We start from the raw sequence: 26345 nt of genomic DNA on the forward strand, positions 1-26345 counted from the left end.
TTACTTTTCTATGTTTATGAAAGTTCTGTTTCTCTTGATTGACCACAGGCTAGTATTTTCAGAACAAAAATTTAAATAGTAATGTTGACTTTGAATATTCATTTCTTATTCATGACTTTCATGGCTTTGGTTTTAGTTTTTTATGACCTTAGCTTTTTGATGTTACGGGTACCTACTTATATTCTTATGCACACTGATCCAGTGCTATGTGCCAAGTGCTCTTCTAAGCACCGTATATATGTTGATTCATTCAATCCTTACAGTAACCCTATGAGGATGTACTGTTATTATCCCATTTTACAGGTGAGAAAAGTGAGGCTTGGAAAAGTGACGTTATCAGTTCAAGGTCAAGGTCATGCAGCTAGTGATAGAGCTGAACTTGAACCCAGGAATTCTGGTTCCAAAGGTTGTATTCTTAATCATGCTGGGGTACTGCTTCTGTTTTTATGATGTTGGTGGCTTTTGGTTTGTTTCTTCCTTTTGGCTTTCTCTCTTTTCATTTATTACAATTATGCTAGTTTTTGGCATAACATGATCTTAAGGAAGCACCTATCCCAACTTTACTAGGGCTTAAAAGAATCAGAAATGAGTTATTTTTTATCATGTCTTCTAGACAGGTGTTAAGGTGATCATGTATGTTTTTGCTTTAAACAAGTCATGTCTAACCTATAATTATATTATTAGATTTCCTGATAATATATTCTAGTATCTGGAATGGATTCTTCTGGGTCTTTGGTTTTTTATTCTTTTCATCTTGATTATAGTTGCTAAATTAAAAAAAGTATTTTTATTTTAGAGAGAAAGGGGGAGGGGCAGAGGGAGAGAGAGAGAATGAAAGAGAGAGAGAGAGACAGACAGACAGAGAGACAGAAAGACAGAGAATCCCAAGCAGGCTCCATGCTCTCAGTGCAGAGCCCAACATGGAGCTCAAACCCACAAACCATGAGATCATGACCTGAGTTGAAATCAAGAGTCTGACACTCAACCGACTGAGCCATCCAGGCGCTCCTGCTAAATTTCATTTAGAATTTTTCTGTTGATACTCAGAAGTGAGGTTGGCTTATTTTCTTTTTCTGTACCATCTTTGTTGGGTTTGGTGTCAGTGTTATTCTTAATTTTAAAAAGAGAATTTGAGAGAATTTCTTTCTTTATTCTTTGGACTACTACAAATAGAATTTTTAAAGATTTGGAAAATTTCACTCGAAAATTATCTGGTTATGGCTTTTTTGGAGAGGTAGCCCTGGGGCTATTAAAAAATCCTATACTTATTGGTCTAAGTTTCTTACCCATTTTGGTGTCTATTTTGGTAATTTATGTATTCCTAGAAAATCATCTATTTTATCCAGATTTTCAAGCTTATTTGTAGGGAGAAGTGTAAAGCAATCTTATTTATAATTTTCTGTAGTTATAGTTGTTTATAAGTGAAATATTGGAAACGGCTGCAGATGTCTATCAATAGGAGATTGGTTAAATAAATCATGGCATATACATGAAATGGAATATTATGTAGCCAGTAAAAATTACATTAAAAAATAATATTTGTTAACATAGTTTAGTCTTAATAGTATATTACTGAGTTATCAACTATATGTGTAACATGATCTTGGTTTTGAAAGAGTTCATATGTACATATATGCTTACAAAAGCTTAGAAGGGTGTACAACAAAATATTAACAGCAGTAACTTCCACTGGAGGGGATCCTAGATGATTTTCATATTTGATATTCTTTATGGAAAGAATTTTGAACATATTAGACAAAGTAACAAAGCTGTTTCCATTTTGGAAAAAAGAAAACTTTTCATTGACTTTACTGCATAGCTAGAAAATCTCAGTGAAGTGCTTGGCTAAGTTAATTCTTGTGCTGTTCTGATCTGCGATTCAGGCTCTACACATATTTTAATAGTTAATGATCATACTGGGGGTTAAGAAATTCTAAAAGTACATTATAGTTCTAACATTATCTTTCAATGGATCAATTAAAATGCACAACTTAGATTAAAATGTGCCATAATGCATATCAAAGAACTCTCTGAGGATTTATATAGGAAAACCCTGATAAAAGAGTTAGTGTGGCTTTGAGAACTACTAGTTGTCTGGATTACTGGACTGAGGATGGAGAAAGTTAATTTAGAGGAGAATACTTGTTACATTCCCCAAAGAACTGTTATTTAAAAGATCTTCACTCCATTTTTACCTCCTCTAATAACTGCTCCGTCTGCCTGCTGACACCTTCTTCTTCCTCCCCCGTGTCACCACATGGCCACCAGCTTCTCAAGGCTGTGCCTGCTTTTCTGAGCACACCCCTTCTTCTTTATCCTTCATGTTCTCTGGGGCTCCAGATTCTGGGCTGTGTGCCAGCCAGCACTGTATTCTCAGCTCAGAGGAATTAGGAATTCCACTGAAAACACTAGCAAACTGTGAACTTGAACAGGTACTTGGGAAGGGAGCCGCTGTGTGTTACAGATGCAGCTTTGGTGTCCAATTTAACAGACTTCCCCATCAGAGAAGGTACAGTTGGTGGATCCCATTGTTTGCCAATTACTGTGTCCCTGGAGGTTCTGCTGCTGTGGCTGGGACCCCGAGGCACAGACTCCCCTCTGAATAGCTCTCAGAAGTGGGACCTGGAAGGGAGGATGACAGCTTCTCATGCCAGGGCATCTGGGGCTCCTGAAACATCAGTCCCACGTTTCCATCAGCTCTCTGGAAAAGACAGAATCAATCTCTAGTTGGTATTGCCAATTATTTTATTATTACTTGTTTAACTTTCAAAGAAGATGCAAGTTGTACATGGCAGTTTAGAGAACTTAAACTTTTAAAATTCAACCAAGCCAGAAGCAAAGTGAGGGAATCACTTCAACTGTGTTATCATCAACAACAATCCAGAGTCCAGGTCTGATGCTAGATAAACTGTAGACCTTGTGACTAAGGAAATCTTAGTCTGGGGTCTGGGAGAAGAGAAAAGACAGGTATATCATGAACTATGATGCAAGGGTGAGCTCCTAAGTATTACGTGAAAAGATGGATAAACACTAAGGGTTCTGATGGGAGATAGGGTGGTTCCAGGAAAGAGATGACATTTGTGCTCTTCTCTTTGAGTAGTTTACTTGCTGTGTAAGAGTCCAGGGAGGAGTGGTTTGCAGTGTTGGTCGATGAGTTGGAGGGTTCTGGGGGTGGGGGGAGTCTATCTTCCAAGATAAAATCCAACCTCCTAACCATGGCCTCTGAAACCAACAGGGTTTGGCCTTTTTGACTTCTCTACAGGTTACATTTCCCATCATTCTCTTCCAACCAACATGTCAAGCTTTTATCAACGTCAGGGCCTTTACACCTGCATCTCCTGCTACTTAAAATACTTGCCAACCATCTTAATTTTTTTTTTACTGTGATAAAATACACATAATATAAAATTTACCATTTTCACCACTTATAAATATACAATTCAGTGGCATTAAGTACATTCACAATGTTGTGTAACCATCACTGTTATCTGTTTCCAGAATGTCTTCATTATCCCAGACAGAAACTCTGTACCCATTAAACAATAACTCCTCATTCCTGTGTCCCTCCAGCCCCTGGTAACCTCTGTTGTACATTCTGTCTCTGTGAATTTGTATTCTAGGTACCTTATAGAAGAGGAATCATGCAATATTTGACTTTTAATGTCTAGCTTCATTCACTTAGCATAATGTCTTCAAGGTTCATCCATGTTGTAGCAGGTGTCAGAACTTCATTCTTGTCTAAGGCTGAGTGATATTCTATTCTACGTATATATTTGGTGATGGAGTCTCCCTGGTTTTTTACATAGCATGCTCCTTCTCATCTTTCAAGTTTCACCTTCAGTGTCACCTCTGACATTACTGTCTTCCTTAGTGTCCAATATGTAAGTATCTTATTTATGATTATTTTTGTAGTTTATGTCACCCCTACTGGACTATAATCTGGGAGCTCTGTGACCACGGAGTCGTCCTAGGCATGATCTCTCCAGCACCTGGCACCCTGCCTAGCATGGCTAAGGCCTGTGGGAGCACCCTGAACTCCATTCACAAGGGGGTGCAGACCATGCCCGACAGTAGGGAGTTGGCTCCTGAACTGCTGTCCCAGCTGATCACGTTCTTCTCACTTGGCATGACACCTCTGTGCTTTGATGAAGCAGGGCAAGGCCTTGGGGCTGATTCCTGATTTTCCCCATATCCATGCATATGGCCCTCAAAGAATGGGGGGCCCAGCACTTCTGGGCTGATTGCAGAGGCACGAGTTTCTCCTTTGAGTTAATGAGGATACAACATGGTTTCTAACGTCTACTAATAACAGAGCCTTTCTCTAAAGGTGGCCAGCACTTTTTTTTTATTGTTTCTTTTGTTTTTTTTAATATAATTTATTGTCAAATTGGTTTCCATACAACACCCAGTGCTCATCCCAACAGGTGCCCTCCTTAATGCTCATCACCCACTTTCCCCTCTTCCCCGCCCCCATCAACCCTCAGTTTGTTCTCAATATTTAAAAGTCTCTTATGGTTTACTTCCCTCCCTCTCTGTAACTTATTTTCCCCCCTTCCCCTCCGCCATGATCTTCTGTTAAGTTTCTTAGGATGCACATATGAATGAAAACATATGATATTTGTCTTTCTCTGCCTGACTTATTTCACTTAGCATAATACCCTCCAGTTCCATCCACGTTGCTGCAAATGGGGTGGCCAGCACTTTAAGGTTGACAAGGTTTTCTGTAAACATTGTCTCATCTGATCTTTAGAAATTCCTTCTGAAGTGGTTAATAGGTTATTTCTCATTTCACATATATTCTATTTACAAGTAATAATGGGTATTATTTCCCATTAAGAACCAGAGAGAGGAAGTGACTTACCTTGTGTCACTAGCTTATGTATCAAGATGAGAACCCAAAGCACTTTCTAGAAGGCAAATTCCATGTAGAAAGAACCCTTGTGAGTGCTGGAGGTGGGAGGCAAGAAGGAAACCTGGAGGGCCCAGAAGCACACAATAGGGTCCGGGATCCATCCAGAAGAATATTTATTGTTGTTGAGCCAACTCTTCCGCTTTTAAGATTTTTCTAAATAGAACCCAATCTCACCTCTGCAAAGTGGAGAGTGTTTGAAAAAGTTTTGACATAAGTTGGAACACAGATTAGGGCATTCAGGTGAGGAACTGCACACAAGTTTTGTTGCACCGCTGTCTCTGAATTTTTAGCAGGGGTCTGGAGACGATTCTGAGGCCACGTCCAGACCTGGCAGGAAAGTGTGCCATGAGTGACTCATGACCTCTGCTGTGAGCGAGGGAGGGTATAGTGGCAGCACACTTTTCCTGTGGTTATCTTTTGTGTTCCAGGTAATCATTTGAAACAGATTTTCTGACACCCTCACTACATACTGACAATTTAAAACATTTAGGAAAACAGTATTGACTTCCTTGCTGCGTGCAACAAATCTCTTGTGTTATCCTTTTGCCAAGTAAATGCCATTGAAATATGTCACTTGCAAATGGAGTCATTGCAGCGTGAATGATGACGCTCTTGTAAGACTGACACGGGCTGGTGAAGCACGAGCTTTAGAATCAGAGAGACTTGGGTGAGTTTTGGCCGAACCACTTGGGAATTGTGTAACCAGCTCTAAACTTCTCTGAACTCCAGTTTCCTTCTTTAGTAGGGAATGAGATTGTTTTCATCCTGTGGACTTATTGTGAAGATTTAATGAGATAATGATATAAAGCACTTGGTGCTGTGCTTGGTGTAAAGTACCTGCCAGATAAGTGTTCACCATCAGAATAAGAGGTCATAAGCTAGTAGGGAGCAGCAGGTAGTGTTTCTAACTTAAAAATGTAATATCTTTGTGAAATTTCCTACCACATAGTGGGAAGATCTAAAATCCTCCAGCTTTCACGTTGCCTGATCTATTAGTTTTCAATTCAAATATTCTGTTTACAAGTAGAGCATTAAAAGGAAGAGGGTTTTTTTTTTTTAATTTTTTTTTTTTAATGTTTATTGATTTTTGAGACAGAGAGAGACAGAGCATGAGCAGGGGTGGGTCAGAGAGAGAGAGGGAGACACAGAATATGAAACCATATTCTCCAGGCTCCAGGCTCTGAGCTGTCAGCACAGAGCCTGATGCGGGGCTCAAACCCATGAACTGTGAGATCATGACCTGAGCTGAAGTCAGACGCTTAACTGACTGAGCCACCCAGGCGCCCCGGAAGAGGTTTTAAAAATATATATATATATTTTTTAGTGTTTATTTACTTTTGAGAGAGAGACAGAGCGCGAGTGGGGGAGGGGTAGAGAGAGAGGGAGACACAGAATCGGAAGCAGGCTCCAGGCTCTGAGCTGTCAGCACAGAGCCCGGCACGGGGCTCTAACTCACAAACTGTGAGATCATGACCTGAGCCTAAGTCAGACGCTTAACCGACTGAGCCACCCAGGTGCCCCAGAATGAAGAATTTTAATGTTATATTTTTGAAAAAAAGAAAGATTCACACGCTGCTCAAAGCATCTACAGCCATTATCCCATCTACAAATGGAAGATCCTTAGAAGAGATACGCTGATAAATTCTTTGTTTCTTCCCAGCACTCACACTTTCACCTCCTCCGAAGGAGGTTTCCATACCAGACCCTATTTCTTGACAATCAGTATTATGTGAAATGGAAATTTTTTTTTCTTCCAAGTGAGCCTTCTCTATGAATATGATCTGAAGAAAATGTATTGTTAGCCGAAGCTAACATTCATGGAAGACTTTAGAATACAAAATACATCAAAAAGTTATTTTTTTCCCCCTACTGCCTTGAGGGCAAGTGGACTTTTTGGTGCTAATGAGCTCATTAGCTTAGTTACAGCAGTTAATAAGCTACTCTTGAGAATGTGCTTCATGGCATCCTATAACCCTCCCACTTTCCTTTGATGATGGCAATACCATTTTCTAAATGCAAGTTGCCACATACTGAGATGTTAGATTCCAACCCCCCACATTGATCATATATGAAATTTAGTACTCCAGTGATCCTGGAATGAGGCTCTAACTCCATGTGGGCAAATTAGGAGCATGCCATAAAGTGCATGAAACTTTGTCGCAAGGTTACATTTTTCAGCCCCATTCCTTAGGCCATATTTCATACATATATGCATCACAAAGATTAATGTTCATAATAATATTAATAGCTCACATGACTGCAGGGGTTATTTTAAAAATATGGGCTATAGGTACAGCCCATGAAGAGCTTACCATTAAGAGGTGGGGGAAGAACATTTTTACAAATGAAGAAAATAGAGGGCTAAGTGCTGAATTATCTGATACAGAACATGAGTATAGTGTAGACTCTGATGTTAACCTGACCATCTGGACCCTTACAACCTGCCATGTCACACAAATTTCTAGGCAATATGTAATTCTGCTTTGACTCTAAGGCACAACAGAGACATTTCTGTTATTGTTGTGTAAATGAAACTAACTTTAATGTGATTTTCTTTAGTTTTCATATTTGTTGCTGCTTCTCTGCCAGAGCTCTCCATCTACAAATTTATTTCTCTGGGAAGACTTTTGGAGTCAATATCAGTATGTGGAATAGGTCTATCATTCCTTCCCCTGGCAGTTGGCAAAACGTCTGCTCAATTTATGGACATTATTGGTCATTTTTTTTTTTTTCATTCTCAGCTTGGGTATTTATTGGTCTCTAACTCAGTCTTAGATGACGCCTTAGATTACTATGTTATTTCTGAAATCAATCACATTATTGTGCTGATGTTCATAATAGGAAGCAGCCAATGGGGATGAAATTTGTGATGCAGTCAGCTGTTGACTAGATGCCATAAATCTCCTATACCTTTCATCAAACAGATTAACAGATTTCCTTCCAGAATATTTTCTTGGGTTGAATATTAAAGCTAGTAATGTGGGTAAACATTTTTACCTTCAAGATATGAAATAGAGTGTGAATGTGGTCCTTGAAATTGGCACAGCACATCTTCCCCCTGGGGAGACCAGTTTTGCAGTTGATTATTTGAATAAAATCACAGATATAGGAGGACAGTAGGGAAGAATTCCCAGCCATGTTCATAATTAGTTGACTGTATTGCTGATACATATCCAAACGTTGTTCCTTCATAATAGAATTAGCCAGAGAAACGTGTGCTTAAATGAACACCCCTAATGCATATCTAATGCAAATTTGTGCTCTTTATTTTTCTTTCCTTTGGATATAAACTGTTTTTTTTTTTTTAACTTTTTAAAAAATGTTTATTTTTGAGAGAGAGAGACAGAGAGACAGAGAGACAGAGCGTGAGTGAGGGAGGGGCAGAGAGAGAGGGAGACACAGAATATGAAGCAGGCTTCAGGCTCTGAGCTGTCAGCACAGAGCCTGATACGGGGCTCAAACTCACAAACCGTGAGATCGTGACCTGAGCCAAAGTTGGATGCTCAACCGACTGAGCCACCCAGGTGCCCCTAAAGTGTTTTTAAATGGCTTATTTCCTTGTGATAGTGAAAGCTTTGGGCATTTCATGTAGAACCATATTTTTATTTACTTTATTATTACTTTTTAAAGTTTATTTATGTTGAGAGAGAGAAAGAGAGAGAAAGTGTGCATGCACGTGAGCAGGAAAGGGGCAGGGAAAGAGGGAGAGTGAGAATCCCAAACAGGCTCTGTGCTTGCAGCCTGATGCGGGGCTCGAACTCACAAACTGTGAGATCATGACCTGAGCCGAAATCAAGACTCGGGCACTTAACCAGCTGAGCCACCAAGGTGCCCCAGAGTCATATTTTTATTACCACCTATTGTAACGTCTGTTGGGTTGATTTTGGGGGTATTTTTAAATAGCAGCCACCTGCTTTCTTGTGTACCATTTGTTCTGAGCAGAAGTGGCAGTAGCTGCCATGTCTCTCAAGCGTGGTGGGGATATCTGTGACAGGCCAGACCCAGGCCAGACCCCATCAGTACTAAGAAGGCTTCAGGGTATAACACTGATGCAGAGGTAAGTCTATTTCCAGCAGCTGTCTTGCTCTGGAAAAGCTTGTGGAGGCAAGATTTGGCAGAGGGAGTTGTTACACAACACTTCCATACTCATTTGAATGCTCCTTCATGCAGCCTTTTCTCCTGAGGTTTTAGCTAACCTCTAAGGTCAGTCCCAATCAGGGCTTCAAGTGGACCTCTTCATTGTGAGCCTTTCTAGATTTATTTATTTTTATTTTTTAGTTTTTATTTTGAAAAGTTTATTTATTTATTTTGAGAGAGAGAGAGAGTGCATGCCCAGCACATGCGAGTAGGGGAGGGGCAGAGAGAGAGGGAATCCCAAGCAGGCTTCGCACCCTCAGCACAGAGCCCAATGTGGGGCTCGAACCCATGAACAGTAAGATTGTGACCTGAGCCGAAGCCAGGAGTTGGATGCTTAACTGACTGAGCCACCCAGGTGCTCTGAGGCTTTCCAGATTTAATGGACCTGGACTTTGGGACCATACATCCCATGGCTTGAATGCTGGCTCTATCTTTTACTATTGGTGTGACTTTTGTTTTGTTTTGTTTTTTTTAATTTTTTTTTCAACATTTATTTATTTTTGGGACAGAGAGAGACAGAGCATGAACGGGGGAGGGGCAGAGAGAGAGGGAGACACAGAATCGGAAGCAGGCTCCAGGCTCTGAGCCATCAGCCCAGAGCCCGACGCGGGGCTCGAACTCACGGACCGCGAGATCGTGACCTGGCTGAAGTCGGACGCTTAACCGACTGCGCCACCCAGGCGCCCCTATTGGTGTGACTTTTGAATGTGACTTAAGCTCTTAGGAGCTCTTAGGGGCTCTTAAGCTCCATATTCATATCTATAAACTACATGAGAAAAAACCATCTACCTTGCAAGGTTTTCTGTGAGAAATCAGTCAGATAGTATATATCTAATAGACTGATGTTGAGTAGGATTTCAGTGAATGCTGTCATGATTAAAATTATTGAGGTTTGGGGTACCTGGGTGGCTCAGTTGGTTGAGCGTCCGACTTCGGCTCAGGTCATGATCTTGCAGTTCGTGAGTTTGAGCCCCTCATCGGGCTCTGTGCTGACAGCTCAGAGCCTGGAGCCTGCTTTGGATTCTGTGTCTTCCTCTCTCTGCCCCTTCCCTGCTCATGCTCTGTCTCTCAAAAATGAATAAACGTTAAAAAAAATTGTTTTTTAATAAAAATAAAATTATTGAGGTTTGAACAGAATTCCCTGGTACAAAACTGATACTAGTTTTTGTGAGTCTTTTACTCTCTTTTCATCTACTTGGTGTTTGGTAGGTGTGAGTTACCTCTGTTGGATAACAAACACAGAGGTAATGTATACCTGTCTTGTTATTTATACTTATAATGTACTGAGGTTTCCTTCCTCAGGGGCTTTGCTCATATCAAAGTAACATTTGTTGCATCTTGAGCAATGATAAAGTAGTAGTGTGCTATCAGTGAATAGTTCTTTAAGTATTTACTATGTAAAACATATAATTTTTTAAAAGAAATTTATGATTGTTTTATTTATCTTATTTATTTATTAATTATTATTATTTTTTTAGTGTTTATTTTTGAGACAGAGTGTGAGTGGGAGAGGGCAGAGAGAGAGACACACAGAATCTGAAGCAGGCTCCAGACGCTGGGCTGTCAGCACAGAGCCCGATGCGGGGCTCAAATCCACAAGCTGTGAGATCATGATCTGAGCCAAAGTTGGATGCTTAACCAACTGAGCCAACCAGGAGTCCCTAAAACATACTATTTTAAGTAGGCATTGTGGGGGTGCAAGAGATTGCAAAATAAAGAGTCTGTCCTTTACGAACTGGCCATATTTTGGGAAGACATAATATATTCATAGAAAGATGTTAAACCCTCAAGCATGTGATGATAAACGGTAGCTGTTCATACTAGTATTCCATTTAGGTTCTCAGCTGAGGGTGTGCATAAAAACCAAACTTGGAACCTTGTAGAAATGTGGTTGCCAAGAACCCAACTCAGTACTACTGATTCGGAAGAATTATCTCTGGGGAAGGGGAGAGGCTGTGAGGCTCCAGATGGGTGTTTTTCCAAAGCCCCATAGGCAAGTCAGATGTACACCTTCTGTTTAGAACTATGTGTTTAATCCAAGCCATGCTAGAATCCTCTCTAAATATCTCTTGCCAAGAGACTCTCCAACTTGAGTAGCTGTGGAATGGAAGGCATAGAGTCACGAGCCCAGGTTGTCTACCACTAGGCACCTTCCTGAGTTGCTGAACCTTAGTTCTTAGAGACCAAGCTATTGATGTCTCACCAACTCCCAAATTAATATTTTTGGTATTAATTTTTTTATTTAAAAAATTTTAAAGTTTATTTATTTTGTGAGAGAACGAGAGAGAAAGAGAGAGAGAGAATGAGCAGAGAGCATGAGCAAGGGAGGGGCCGAGAGAGAGGGGGGAGGGAGAAAATTCCAAGCAGGCTCTGTGCTGTCAAACTCACAAACTGCAGAGATCATAACCTGAGCTGAAACTAAGAGTCAGACACTCAACTGATCGAGCCACCCAGGCTCCCCATGTTTTTGGTATTAATTAAAAAAAAATCTTGTATTCCCAACGAAAACCACCATGTCTTCCATTATTCTTAGTTGTGTCCAAGGATGGAAGGCAGTTTAGTTATCTTCTGTATTCTTATACCTTTAGAATCTGTGCTTCTCCCTTAATCCAATTATCTATCACTGGATTCCTTCCCACTGTCTCCAATGTGCTGTTTAGAATTCCAGTTTCAAGGTCCATAAACCTGCATAACCTACACCCTCAATCTCTTCACTGCTGTTCCCTCTATTTCCTGCTATAACTGAACCCTGGTTTTAACTGGAAGATATTTTAGATGTCAACAATGACTGGGCAGCCTTATGAAACATTAACCACCTGTTCGGTTGGCTGCTCACGTACACACAAATATACTTGTGTCTTGGAGTGTTTTGGGCTGGTTGATATGTCTAAAGGTTTGATGCTTTGAAGGGAAAAACATGATGAGGGCCAAGAAGCCTTGTGTCTGGTAAACATGTATGAAAAGGGAATTAATCTCTGTGGGCAAATATGGGACTTGTACGGTAGGCAGGGTTGGAGGATTTATGAAATGACCATCTGGTTCTGGTCCCATAACTGCTAATGATTTGAATCTGCACTGACCAGAGACTAACTCCTTTTTAAAAATCTCGGAATCAAGTGACTGGTCAGGTGGGTTGAGCTGTTGTATTGAAGTTCTTACGATAACTTCAGTGACAACAGATGAAAGCCTGTTCTGGGAGGCCTCCCTCAGGGAAATAACTCTGGGGTTCTGCAGCAGTCCAAGCATCCATAGTGGGATGGAGGCAAGTGCAATTCCATGAAATCTACCTGTTCTGTATCAGAAGCTCGTTTAAGAGAAGCCACCTACTTCTAAGGCCAAGAATGGTCTTTGGGGAGTAGGGAACAGATCACACCATTTTCCTCTATCTTGAGTGCTTTATCTCAATAAATGCCCTTATGTTGTAAAAGCCTGGATGTCAAGAGTGCTTAATTTTCGTGGCTTTCTACAGACTGGGGAGAAAACTAAAAAGCAGGATGAATAACAAAAGTTGTATATATTTTTTCCTCTGTATTTAGGTATGACCGGGATTGTTGGTTGCATTTGAGATTATTATGACCTCCTTATTTTATATTTATTATGCTTTCTTTAATAAAATGATATCTGTAAACTCCCCATAACTGCATGAGAAATTTAGCATGTTCATTTCTTCCCTTTGCCTCATTGCTCAGAGTTTTTGAAATAATTTGGAACTTTACTTTCAAATTATTTTTTTTTTACCTTGTTCAACTTTATTTATTTAAAAAAATTTTTAGTGTTTATTCATTTTTGAGAGAGAGAGAGTGCGAGCCGGGGAGGGGCAGAGAAAGACTTTCTTTTACATGAGGTAGAGTTTGGCTGGGTCTAAAATGGTAACATCAAAATCCATTTACTTTAGATAGTTTCTGTAAATATTCTAGTGTCTTCTAGTAGTTAAGAGTTGCAGAGAAGAAATTTCATATCAATTTTGTAATGTCAGGCCTGCCTCCCTCTTTGCAGCTGATTTTTTTTTCTTTGAAAGATACTTATGGGGCTCCTGGGTGGCTCAGTCGGTTAAGCGTCCAACTTCGGCTCAGGTCATGATCTCGCGGTCCGTGCGTTTGAGCCCCGCATCGGGCTCTGTGCTGACTGCTCAGAGCCTGGAGCCTGCTTCAGCTTCTGTGTCTCCCTCTCTCTCTGACCCTCCCCCGGTTCATGCTCTGTCTCTCTCTGTCTCAAAAATAAATAAACGTTAAAAAAATATTTATAAAAGAAAGATACTTATAAATTGAATGTTTAGACTATACTTTCCTTATTAATTTGCTTTACAAAGTTCAAATATTTCATTTATATTTCATTTAATATTCAGTGGGCAAGAAAACTACATCTATTATCTATTATCATCTGTTTTGGAGTTTGTGATCTGATGATACATGGTAGAAGGTACTTGAAAATGTTAATATTTAATAGAACCCTGGGATGGATTATTTCACTGAACAAGGAATTCTTCATAATGTAAACAGTCTTATAATTGGAACATTTTCTTTAAAAATTTTTTATGCTTTATTTTTGAGAGAGAGAGAGAGAGAGAGAGAGAGAGAGAGAGAGAGAGAACGAGAGGGGGAAGGGCAGAGAGAGGGGGAGACACAGAATCCGAAGCAGGCTCCAGGCTCTGAGCTGTGAGCACAGAGCCTGATGCGGGGCTTGAACTCTTGAACTGCGAGATCATGACCTGAGCTGAAGTTGGACACTTAACCGACTGAGCCACCCAGGCATCCCTAATTGGAACATTTTCTATGTATACATGTTTGTAAATTTCATTAAAGTCAGGTATATCTATTTTATCTACTTCTGAACAATCTTATTTTGTATGTCTGCAACTGGATTATTTGATGGGGTTCATGTTCTCTCTTTTCCCAGATGAATGGACTCTATCATTACTAAATGTATCTTTTAAAAAAAATTGTTTTTAATGTTTGTTTATTTATTGAGAGAGAGAGGGAGAGAAACAAAGTGAAAGCTGGGGAGGAGCAGAGAGAGAGGGAGACAACAGAATCCGAAGCAGGCTCCAGGCTGAGCTGTCAGCGCAGAGCCCGACATGGGGCCCGAACCCATGAACCGAGAGATCATGACCTGAGCCAAAGTCGGACGCTCAACTGACTGAGCCACCCAGCCGCCCCTACATGTTTATTTCTAAAATATGAATTATAAGGATAGAAGTTGGGGGTCATAACTAGTGCTTTGCTACTTCCCATTGCAGAGATCAACTGTGGCCATCCTCCGGAAGTGCAGCATGCGGTCCTGGTGGGGAATCACAGCTCCAGGCTGGGCAGTGTGGCTCATTACGTCTGTCAAGAGGGCTTTGAAAGCCCTGGAGGAAAGATCATTTCCATTTGCACAGAGAAAGGCACTTGGAGAGAAAGTCCTTTGACATGCACAGGTATAGACTCTGTTCTGTGGGGCTTTTGTTTCCTGGCAGCAAATGGCCAGCAGGAGCGTGGGACCTGGAGCCATTCCATTGCTCCCTCTGTGTACTGCTTGGCTGTGCCATTTACTTGAGAGGGCACCTGGCTTTAGGTTTGTCAGCTAAATCCTGAAGATTTAGGGGGTAGATTGGGAAAATAGGTTGGATAGAAAATTTTGTGCATCCATCTTTTGAAACTCACCTTAAATCACAGTGAGTCCTATCTCCTCTACTTGGCCGGCTGAGAAATTTTTCTCATGAACCGTTTTCTCAGGGGGACCTACTTAAGAGTCCTGTGTAGTGCACGTTGACACCTTTTCAGAGAAAAGGTGGTGTAATAGATAAAGAGGTTTTTAATGTTTATTTTTAATTAAATTTTTTTTTTTTTTATTTTGAGAGAGAGAGTTAGCAGAGGAGGGACAGAGAAGGAGAGAGAGAATCCCAAGCAGGCTCTGTGCTGTCAGCACAGCGCCCAAAGTGGGACTCGAGCTCATGAAGCATGAGATCATGACCTGAGCCGAAATCAAGAGTTGGACACTTAACTGACTGAGCCATCCAGGTGCCCCTATTTTTAAATTTTCAGTTGTGGTAAAACACACACAACATAAAATTTAGCACCTTAATCATTTTTAAGGGTTAAGTATATTCACGTTGCTGTGCAACCAATCTCCAGACCCTTTTCATCTTGCAAACCTGAACCTCTGTACCCATTAAACAATACCTCCCCTCCACTTCCTCCTCCCCATAGCACCAGCATTTTACTTTCTGTTTCTGTGGATTTGACTAATTTAGATACCTCATGTAAGCAGACTTATGTAGTATTTGCCCTTCTGTGCCTGGCTTACTTCACTTAGCATAATGTTCTGCAGGTTCATCCATGTTGTTGCAAACGATGGGATTTCCTTCTTTTTAAAGGCTAAGTAATATTCCACTGCGTGTGTTTACATTTTGTCTATCTGTTCATCCATTGGTGGGCACTTGTGTTGCTTCCACCTTTTGGCTATTTGAGCATGGATATACAGATATCTCTTTGAGACATCTAAGAGTTATTTAGAGGAAGTGAGGCAAGCTATCTCATGGGGTGCTGAATTAAACATTTGGGGAAACGTTCCTGGCCCTGAGCCACTTCCGGTGTCACTTTTGGAGAGAGCTGGGCATAGCTTCTGGACCCTCAGCTGTTTGCTTCACTGCTCACCCTGCTCTGCCTCCGCCATCCAGAGTTCAGTGGGGATACAGGGATTAGTCACTACTTGAAAAACCAGTGGGTCTGCATGGGGCATAGTAAGCTATTAATTAGCTGATGCTTGTAGAGCACTTTGAAGAACAAACATGTTATGTAACTGCTAATTATAATTACCGTCCTCAGCCTGCCACCTTTCACGGAGTCTGTGGCTCCAGCTGCAGCTGTTTCCTTGGGTTTATGCAAGCTTTGATTTAAGGAGAGAAAAGGCATTTTCCCTGAGAGCTGTGATCTTTCTGTGAGGAGGCCTCTATGCCCTCAATCAAGATTGGCAGCTAAATTCAATTTCCGCAGATAAAGGGGGTAATTTGCATGCTGATGAATTCACGGTGCAGTGCACACGATCTGGGTGGGTAGGTAGGAGAGGCTTCTGGAAATGTAGTGAGAAACGCTGATTGCCATGGCTCTTGCCCGGCCGAACTCCCTTCTTCCTTCTTTTCCCTGTTTTCACCGATTTCTTCACACCTCTTCTGTACCAGCTCCCTGTGTGTATTTTGTGTTTACCTTCTTCAGTGTCCATTTCTGGGTCTTCCTCCCGTCTTCTGCTTTCCTGCCTAACCTCCGAATGCCTTCTCCCTCTGCTCTCTGTTTTCATTCTGTTTATCCCTCTTTTTATGTTTGAATGTTTTGTTCCAAGTTGGGTGGAATAATTTATCTTCACTTTACCTGGGTTGTTTTTAGTTAAAAATATTTTTGGAGGCCCTGTTTCTTTGGATTAGCAGCATGGATCTGTATATGTTTTTAATGGAGTGTGGACTCCGGCAAGATGGTGGGACTTTTTTTTTTTTTTTTTCTTTAAGGCCAGTTTGGACTGGCAACTCCAGACAGCTGAGAATTAGGCAACCATTTTAGTGTCTGGAAAAACCCCAGGTGGAAGCTTGATGTTTAGTGGGTTGGTTTACCTCAAGATCAAAGAGGCTGATTCATTCTTGATAAGACTGTGCCTGGCTTTCATTCTGTTCAGGTCATTTGGCTTTTCATGTTTAGAATCTGAGTTAATAATTATAAAGTGGATGCTCACTCACGCCATGCTCTCAGAAGGGTAATATCTCTATTGAAACACAGACTGTTTATCTGCTGGGATCTGTTCTGAGCCCCCTAACCTGACTCAGGTCCTGACTCCTCTAGGCTGCCTGTGAGCGTCTGCCCCTCTGTTTTGTTGTTGATCTTCCTTTTCAGCCTAGTGAGTGCTCACATGAAGCTCTAATGCAATTATGGAAAAGAAAGATGGAAAAGAAAGGTCAGCTGGAATAAATGGACACATTTATATAAAAGCCACATGGCTTGGATTTGTTTGAATACGTGTATGAAGTTTGGCTGTCAAGCATTATAGCTGCTGTTGATTGTGTACTGACTTAGGTGCCCAGGGCTCTGCTAAGGGTCTTAATGCTTGGTTTCATTTTGTCCTCAAGAAAACCCTATAAAGTAAGTATGTTACATTTCATTTTGTAGATGAGTACTCTGAGACTCATAAAAGTTCAGCAACTTTCACAGGGTCATTCAGTAACTAGTAAATGGCAGAGACAGGATTTGAACTTAGGTCTGGAAGCCTGGAACGCCCACAGTCTCTCTCCTACCAGTGTTTCCCAAGCTTGAATTATTTGAATGCCCCCCCGCCCCCCGCCGATAATGTTTACCGTAGCAAAAGTATTATTTAATAAATTTCTTTAAAAAAACACAAAATTTAAAATTATAATTTAAATTTATTTTTTTATAGTTTTTTTTTAATGTTTATTTATTTTTGAGAGAGAGAGAGAGCACAAGCGAGGCAGGGACAGAGAAAGAGGGAGACATAGAATCTGAAGCAGGCTCCAGGCTCTGAACTGTCAGCACAGAGCCTGGTGCCGGGCTCGAACTCACAGACTGCAAGATCATGACCTGAGCCGAAGTCAGATGATTAACCGACTGAGCCACCTAGGTGCCCCAGTATAATTCAAATTTATTGATCAAAGAAACTTTGTAGTATGTGTGATATTATGAGTTGGATGACTATGTGTATTTTTTCTAATATACAAAGAAGTCAATGCAAGCAAACATATAAATTTATTCATGTGCCACAAGAAAATCATCCTGAGGTGTACAATGCTTTTTAGGAAAGCACTACCCTAAGCCATGCTATTTCTACCTATTTAATGTGACTTGAAAAAAGGAAAAGAAATATCGAAGAACTCTTACAGCCAAGCATGTACTTATTCAAAGTAGTCACTTTGATTTCAGTGATGCTGCCATTATCGAAATGTGTCGGGTAATTTCTGCCTTTGGAGGTAGTTTATGAGTCATATTAGAAGATCAGTCACTTACCTTTTGGAATCAGATACTGATTTTGACTAGAAGTGACACTGAGCTTGACCATCTGCTTGGGTTACCTCAATTCATTCTCTGAGCTTTTACTGTTTCTAAAAATAGAGAAAAAGGATATAAAATTGGAAACCAAGAGAGTTTGCTGGATTAGTCCCTGTCCACACTGAGATTTCTGAAGGAATAGTCTATGCCCACTTTCTCTGTCCGCACCCACACTGCTTCTCCACTCAGCTTCCTGAAGGAGAATCAGGCATCCAACACCCTCACTCCATGGTGGCTCTCTCGCCAAGGTCCACTAGTGATCATGTGCCAAATTCATGTTCTAGTTTCAGTCCTCATTCCTCTTAACCTTTCCACAACATTTAGCATTGTTGATCAGATATCCATATCCATCCACTCAATCAACCAAATAATAAATATTAAAAAAAAATACAAGATAGTCTATTAGGTTCTGGGAATAGAGAGATTAACCCAGTCTTTGCCATCATGGAGCTCACATTCAGGAGAGATTCAGGAGACATTAAGGAGACATTAAGTAACCAGACAAAATTATTTAGTTACAAATGTGGTAAGTACTGCAGAGAAATACTTGATGCTAGTAGAATACTCATATATTTGTGTGTGTGTGTGTGTATGTGTACGTGTGTGTGTGTATATATGTATATATATGTACACACACATTTACATACATACACACACACACACACACACACACACACATACATACACACATGCATGCACCACATAAAGAATCCAAAGCAAACCAAAGGTACTTTATTACCTACTGAAGCTTTGGTTCCCCGAATCTAGTGAATAGTTCAACTGGATGGTGTGGGGCCCTCCTTTTTTTTTTTTTTTGTTTTTTTTTAAGCCAGAGAGGCCTAAGTGTCCTATAACTGGACAAGGCAAAGGCCTGCTCTGCCCGCAGTCAAACCTCGGATCTCATCATGACGCTGTGGGCACCCTGTCAGGGGACAAAGAGCCATGTGAGAGAAGAAAGAGATGGAGGTTTTCCCTGGTGCCATGATGATCTGCTCCAGGTCCTTCTTGGGCCGGAGGTGAGGAGGTTGTGGGGAACTGGTGGCAAGGAAGGGAGATAACTTTCGAGGAAGTAGACACTCCTTCAGATCTTCATTCCCTGACTTCCAGGCACCCACCAGCCAGCCTCCTCCTCCCTCTCTTCTGCTCTTTCTCCTGTAGGTTCCCGTTGGGTTCCATGTTTCCCAGCATTCTGCCTTTGGGCTCATCTCCGTGTCCTCCCTGGACGTTCCACCTGCACCCACAGCTTCAGTGACCATCCACACATGGCTGATTCTCAGGATTATTTCTCCCCTGGATATTCTGCAGATAACTCCTATCTGGCATGTTCTGAACACATTCGTTAGTCTTTTCCTCACAAACCCAGGGTAGCCCTCCCTGTGTTTCTCAGGAGAACAATAAAAGGCAATCCATTCAGACTGTCAAGCTCGAAAACTGGCAGTCAGCCTCAACTCCTGACTGTCCTTATCGCTCACCTCCTGTTGTGTCTCCCTCAGAAGTGTCTCATGGCTTTAAACACAAGGCCCTGAGACCATTCCTCCCCTTTGCTGAATAACCTCTGCAGTGCCTTGGCTTTTGGCTTTGGAGTCGGACAGGCCTACTTTTGAATCCTGACTTGACAGCTTACAACCCGTATGACCTCTGGCAGGTTACTTAACTTCTCTAAGCCTCATGTCTATAAAATGGACACAATAATGTCAAGCTCATGGGCTTATTTTAAATTAATTCTTTGGGCGCCTGGGTGGCTCAGTCGGTTGAGCGGCCGACTTCTGCTCAGGTCATGATCTCGTGGTCCGTGAGTTTGAGCCCCGCGTCGGGCTCTGTGCTGACAGCTCAGAGCCTGGAGCCTGTTTCGGATTCTGTGTCTCCCTCTCTCTGACCCTCCCCCATTCATGCTCTGTCTCTCTCTGTCTCAAAAATAAATAAACGTTAAAAAAAATTTTTTTTTAAAAATAATAAATTCTTAATATATTAAAAAAAATTTTTTTTTAATATTTATTTTTTTGAGAGAGAGACAGAGCATGAACAGGGGAGGTTAGAGAGAAAGGGAGACACAGATTCCGAAGCAGGCTCCAGGCTCTGAGGTGTCAGCACAGAGCCTGATATGGGGCTCGAACCTGTGAGAGGTGAGATCATGACCTGAGCTGAAGTCGGATGCTTAACCAGCTGAGCCACCCAGGTGCCCCTAATTCTTAATATATTTTTTCTAGTTTTATTGAGAAATAATTGACCTACATCACTGCATAAGTTTAAGACGTACACTGTGGTGGTTTGACTCATGTATATGGTGAAATGATTATCATGGGGTTATTTTGAAAATGAAATAAATGACACTTTTAAAGTACTATACATACTGTCAGACCCATAGTAATTACTCAGTAAGTGTTCACTGTTGCTTCTTATGACTGCTGTTAAAATGAGATCTTTTTTTTGTAAGTTTATTTTTATTTTTGAGAGTGAGAGAGAGAATAAGGCGGGGAGGGGCAGAGAGAAGGAGAGATAGAATCCTAAACAGGCTTTGCACCATCCGCACAGAGCTGGATGCGGGGCTCAAACTCACGAACTGTGAGATTATGACCTGAGCTGAAGCTAGACACTTAACCAACTGAGCCACCCAGGTGCCCCAAGATGAGATCTAGTCTTTAAAGATCTATCAGTGTTTGCCATATTGTAAGTGCTGAGTAAAGAGTATCCTGTTCTTACAACCTCCAGTTCTACTCCGGTGTCTACTTCAACAAATACCAGAATCATCTTTCTAAAAAAAAAAAAAAGTTCCATTTTCCTGCTTTTGCTCACGGGAGTAAGTCTGCACTTAGTCTGGCGGGCAGGATCGAGCCCAGTCTGTTCTGTCTACGTCCACAGCCTCATTTCCTGTCATTCGCCCTTCTCAGTGCCTTACGCTTCTCTGTCACTCAACACCGTGAATATGCCACACCCTCCTGTAGCTCCAGACCTGCGTTAGGTTCGCTCTGCTTGGGTGTCTTCCCCCCTCTTTAGCCATTCGTCCCTTAAGGTCATGCCCTCCACAAAGCCAGCTTCCCCAGGTCTTCCAATGACAGTGGGTGGCTCCTTTCTCTCTACCCTGTGGTACTTGTGTGTAACTTTGTTCTAAGATTTATTGAGTTGTACTTACCTGCTTCTATGTCTGCTCCCTCCGTTAGACCACACATTCCCAAGGGAACGTTCTGATATGTTCTGATCATTGTCACAGTCCAGTGTCTGGCATGGGAGGATTCATCATTCAGTGAATGGTGAATAAAGAACCCTGGAGCCAGTTCCAAAGAGAACTTCCAGAAATGTTTTCAGTTATCAGTACTGTTAGAATGAGGGCATCTCTTTTAAAAAGGCAGCATTAATGTGGATGTTTAATACCTGATGTGTTTATAAAGAGGTCTTTCCACCTGGTGACACCTGGAGGGAAAAGCAAGCAAGTTTTGTTAAACGGCCCCTTGGGATGAAATATCTGCCATCCCCGTAATCAGATCTCGGTCCATCCGTGCAAGAGAGCACGGCACAGGCAGGAGGCAGATGGCAATTTTGAGATGTCATTTGCTGTTGTCATAGTGAATGAGCAGAAGGGAAGGACAAGGAAAGAAACTTTCATGTCTCCTTTCTAATCTCTGCTTGGATAGCAGGGGGGTCCTGAGTGAGAAGAACATTTGCCTCACTGGCGGTCAGAGACAAGGTGAGGGGTGGGATGTTTCCTTTTCTTTCTGGACCAGGTGGTGAGTTGGTATCAGAGTGATGTGTGAGTGAGCAGGGGAGTCCAGGGCTCCAGGGACTTTGAAGGGTGATGGGGAGGGAAGGGTCCCGGAGTATTTGGGGCTTGTTCACGCTAATGAAAGATTGGCACCAACGTCATCTTCGTGCTCCTCAGGGCGGCAAACAGATAGGATCTTTACATCTCTTAGGATACTCATGTCCACAACTGGAATATTTCTTTGATTTCATTTTATCTGTGCTCTGGGAAAAGCATTGATGTAGAGACGCAGGAATGCTTTAGACAGCCATAGGTGATCCTCTGGTGTCTCACCAGAAATTTGCCTGGTTTCCTCTCTCTGCCTGTATTTATTCTCACTTACTGATGGCTGACCTGGGTTTACCCGAGACCCAGTAATGCTGCTGATGGGGTGATTTAGTAAAGATGTAAAATCTTCTTTGGCAAAGAGATCATCCGTAGATCACAGTCTGATGGTGGCATTGGTTGTGAGTACAGGGGAAATGAGTCAATCCTACAGGTACCCAAGGTACAGGTCAGGCTCTCTTTCCCATGTTGGAGGCTGAGAAGGGAGAGACAGGGGATGAGATGAGGGGAGGCATCTTCTGAGATGGGGAATTCTCTTTCTCACCCTTCTTGTAATCATTCTCCTCCTCCTCCTCCTCCTCCTCCTCCTCCTCCTCCTCCATGTTCATTCACTTTTGAGAGAGAGAGACAGAGTCAAGCAGGGGAGGGGCAGAGAGAGAGGGAGACACAGAATTTGAAGCAGGCTCCAGGCTCCAAGCTGTCAGCACAGAGCCTGATGCAGGGCTTAAACCCACAAATGGCCATATCATGACCAAAGCTGAAGTCGGACACTTAACCCCCTGAGCTACCCAGGTGCCCCTTTCTCACTCTTCTTGATGGGAGTCTTATCTTGGGTTTCCCAGAAAGCAGAGCCTGTGGCAGAGGGCTTACATTTATTACACAAGGGGGAATGACACCCTGGGAAGCAGGAGTGGGGTAAGGTGAGTAAAGCAGGGGAGGAAAGAGAGCCAGTACAATCCCTTGGAAACTGTGTTACCTCAGAACCAATGCCCTCATATGGTTTCCCACACTGCCAAATTTATTACATGAAATACACACAATATTCAAGCAGAACAACTTGAAGAAATCTGTGGCTTTCTGATAGATCAGAATTAAGTAGCTTCAGTTAGAGGAGCCCCAGAAGTATCCAGGGACCTTGTGGGGAATTTATGTAGTTTACCCCACACTGCTGCTGAAGAATGGCCCTGTGTGTGGTGATGCATGTCATTTCCTTGTTGGGAACAGCAGTGACCTGGAAATAAGAGCATTGTGTCAGCCAGGTCAGATGGGGAAGCCAGAAACAGATCGTACCTATGTGGCTGCAGGAAGATTCAGGGCTCAGCTCTGGGCCTCTCCATCCCACATGAGTGGAACGCCAGTGGCATCCAGTGGCCTGCCAGGCCAATCACAGGTTGGAATTCTTACCCACACTCAAGTGGCTATCCGTCTTTTCTTTTCCTCCAAGTCAGGTAATGGGCCAGGCCCATCTTTGATGAAGATGAATTGGGTGATTGGCCTGGGGCAGCTCGAATTGCCTGATTTGGCTTCTGAATCAGAGCATGAATGGTGATTAGCCGAGTTGTCAGCTGCACAGATAAACTACGTACATCATGATTGCCATTGGGATTTTTCCAAAGCCCATTGATGCATTTTGTGAGTGGACTCTCTTTTTCTGTTTTAGAAATAATTGCAGAAGTTAATGATGTATCAGTGTTTAATAACAGCTGTGTGAGGTGGCAAATAAACCCAGGAAGAACAGTCTCCAAGATTATCTATGTGGTAAGTAAAATGATCAACATTTTCTTGACAGGGCAGAAATAGTATGCGACAGGAACGTGACTTGGAGGGACTTCCTGCTCTAAGGTCTTCTCAATCTAATTGTCTGATTGTCCTTTTAAAAAGTGATCAGAATTTTTAACATAGTCTGGTGTATTTTATTTTACATTCTGTGTTTAATATATTTGTCATTTGACAGAGTATACGTGTGGGGGATATATTTATATTTGGCATCATCACTATCGCTTGTTTCCAAGCACTTGTATTTCACTCCTCCAGAGGGGGCCTGGAAGCATCTGCTGACTGGGTGACAGGATGCAGAGAGTGGCTCTCAGGTTGTGACTGCCTCCTTGATGGCTGGTCATTCATGTCATTTTATGTCACTTCTTAGGGTGAGACTTCATCATCAGATACCCGATAGCAGAAACTTAACCTATTCATCTCCCCTGGGTGCGCAGTGTAGTAGGGGGATGGGATCCAGCCCCACAAAGTGTCTCTCTCAGTTGTTTTTTTATTTCTTTAATTTTTTAAATGTTTATTTGTTTTTGAGAGAGAGAGGGACCAAGACTGTGAGTGGGGGAGGGGCAAAGAGAGAGGGAGACAAAAAATCCCAAGTAGGCTCCAGGCTCTGAGCTGTCAGCACAGAGCCTGATGTGGGGCTCGGACTCACGAACCGTGAGATCATGACCTAAGCTGAAGTCGATGCTTAACCAACAGAGCCACCCAGGCGCCCCTGTCTATCGTTTTAACTGGAGTCATGGTGGGTTCTTTTTTCTTTCTCTCTCCCAAAGATACACATAAAAGGACAACGGTTGCACCCTGTGGAATCAGTTCATGAGGAGACTGTCAACTTGACCACAGACAGCAGGACCCCCGAAGTGTGCCTAGATCTGTACCCAGGCACCAACTACACCGTGAGCATCTTCACCGCCCTGCCCACACGCTCCGTGCCCACCATCATTGGGTTCCAGACAGCTGGTAGGTAGAGGTGAAGTCTCATTGCCTCCTAGGAAACGTTAAGCACAGGATGTGGGGAAGTGTACTTCAGAATCAACTGGGCATGAGAGTTCCCACTTATTTTCTGAGATCTGTAGCCAGGAGGATGCAGTTACTCCAGGGGTCAGAACCAGCGCAGGTCTAGTAAGAGAGATTCCTATCTTACTGATACACCGATGTATTGTTTCACAGCTGGGTCCCTGGTTGAAATGGAAGTAATGAGACATTTAAAAGAGGAGAACATTTGGTGACAGTGCAGCCAATTCCCAATTATCCAAGGAACTAGAGAGTAGCCATGTGGCTTATCTTTGGTCAGAAAGGGCAAGGTCATTTCTTACTCTTGGCTATAAGAGAGGAGGAGCCAGAGAGGGTGACCCAGCAGCTTTCCATCTAGGTAGGAAACTGACCCCAGGACCGGTGAGGGGTGGGAATCAAGTTGACAGTGAGGGAGTGGATAGGGAAGAGGCAGCCCTAAGATGCAGGAAGGGAGATATTAAGTGAGAAGAGAAGTGGACAGGAAGGAGTTTCAAAAAGTAGTAATAAACCTCACTGCACATAGTTATCACATGATTTTTACAACAATATTGTGACAATTATAATAAATTTTTTTTTCGTAATTTTGGTTATGGGGTGTCAGGACTGATTAAATACCTTATAAGCAAATCTCAAGAAGCCATTAGTGTCATTTATTATTTTGGGTGAGTGGAGGTGGTTCTCAACTAGCTGTTTGATGTCCCACTTAAAATGTACCTCAGCCTTCGGGTATTACTACCACCAGGAACTGGAAAGTGACATGGATTTGGCAGAAATAATCGAATAGTCTGCTGATCTTAACAATAGAAAGCCAAATATGAAATTACATAGATTAGATTCCTAAGGTACTTATATATAAAAAACCCAAAATATTTCTTTCTAAACAAATAATATGTAGGGAAAGATGTTGTAGAATTAATATAACTAAAGAATCTTAGTCAAAATTAATGATAAACTGCTGTGGGTTTAGTAAGAATAGGTCTTATTGGAGCATATTTCTCACATCCAGTTTTGGCTCAGGTTGTGAGTTTGAGCCCCGCATCGGGCTGTCTACTGTCGGCACAGAGCCTGCTTCAGATCCTCTGCCCCTTTCTCACTCTGCCCCTCCCCCACTTCTTTCTCAAAAATAAACAAACATTTAAAAAGGAGTATGTCTTCTCTTTTTCATAAGTTTTAAATTTTAATACAGTACAGTTAACATACAGTGTTACATGAGTTTCAGGTGTAAGATATAGTAATTCAGCAGTTTTCTGCATTACTTAGTGCTCATCACGATAAGTGTATTCTTTTTTTTAATGTTTTATTTATTTTTTTTGAGGGGGGAAGGGGCAGAGAGAGGGACAGAGGATCCAAAGCAGGCTCTGCACTGACAGCAGTGAGCCTCTGCAATGACAGCAGTGAGCTGATGTGGGTCTTGAACTCACGAACCATGAAATCATGACCTGAGCCGAAGTCAGCCACTTAACCAACAATAAGTGCATTCCACGATAAGTGTACTCTTAATACCCTTCACCTGTTTCATCACCTCCCTCCTCTCTGGTAACCGTCAGTTTGTTCCCTATACTTAGGAGTCTGTTTCTTGGTTTCTCTCTCTCTTTCCTTTTGTCATTTGTTTTGTTTCTTAAATTCTACATATGAGTGAGATCATATAGTATTTGTGTTTTTCTGATTTATTTTACTTAGCATT

General features: G+C 42.0%; 1 protein-coding gene and 1 long non-coding RNA gene across 12 annotated transcripts in view; one reads left to right on the plus strand and one right to left on the minus strand.

Annotated features, from left to right (window-relative positions):
• SUSD1 (sushi domain containing 1) overlaps positions 1-26345 on the plus strand; it is a 276094-nt gene that overhangs the window by 30107 nt on the left and 219642 nt on the right. For all 11 annotated transcript variants that reach the window (XR_007146102.1, XR_007146104.1, XR_007146105.1 and 8 more), the window contains exons 6-8: positions 14286-14465; positions 23535-23632; positions 24421-24607. Coding sequence is in view for 5 of the 11 variants with exons in the window: in XM_047829141.1 (XP_047685097.1) it covers positions 14286-14465; positions 23535-23632; positions 24421-24607 (465 nt within the window). In the remaining 6 variants the exon portion in view is untranslated. The remainder of the gene's footprint in view (positions 1-14285; positions 14466-23534; positions 23633-24420; positions 24608-26345) is intronic.
• LOC125149942 (uncharacterized) lies at positions 954-22407 on the minus strand. The gene is made up of 4 exons (XR_007146108.1): positions 21203-22407; positions 18812-18994; positions 18031-18125; positions 954-2701 (listed from the first exon to the last, which is right to left on the minus strand). It is a non-coding gene; the product is annotated as an uncharacterized LOC125149942 (long non-coding RNA).

The sequence above is a fragment of the Prionailurus viverrinus genome, chromosome D4, assembly GCF_022837055.1.
Source record: "Prionailurus viverrinus isolate Anna chromosome D4, UM_Priviv_1.0, whole genome shotgun sequence".
NCBI lineage: Eukaryota > Metazoa > Chordata > Mammalia > Carnivora > Felidae > Prionailurus > Prionailurus viverrinus.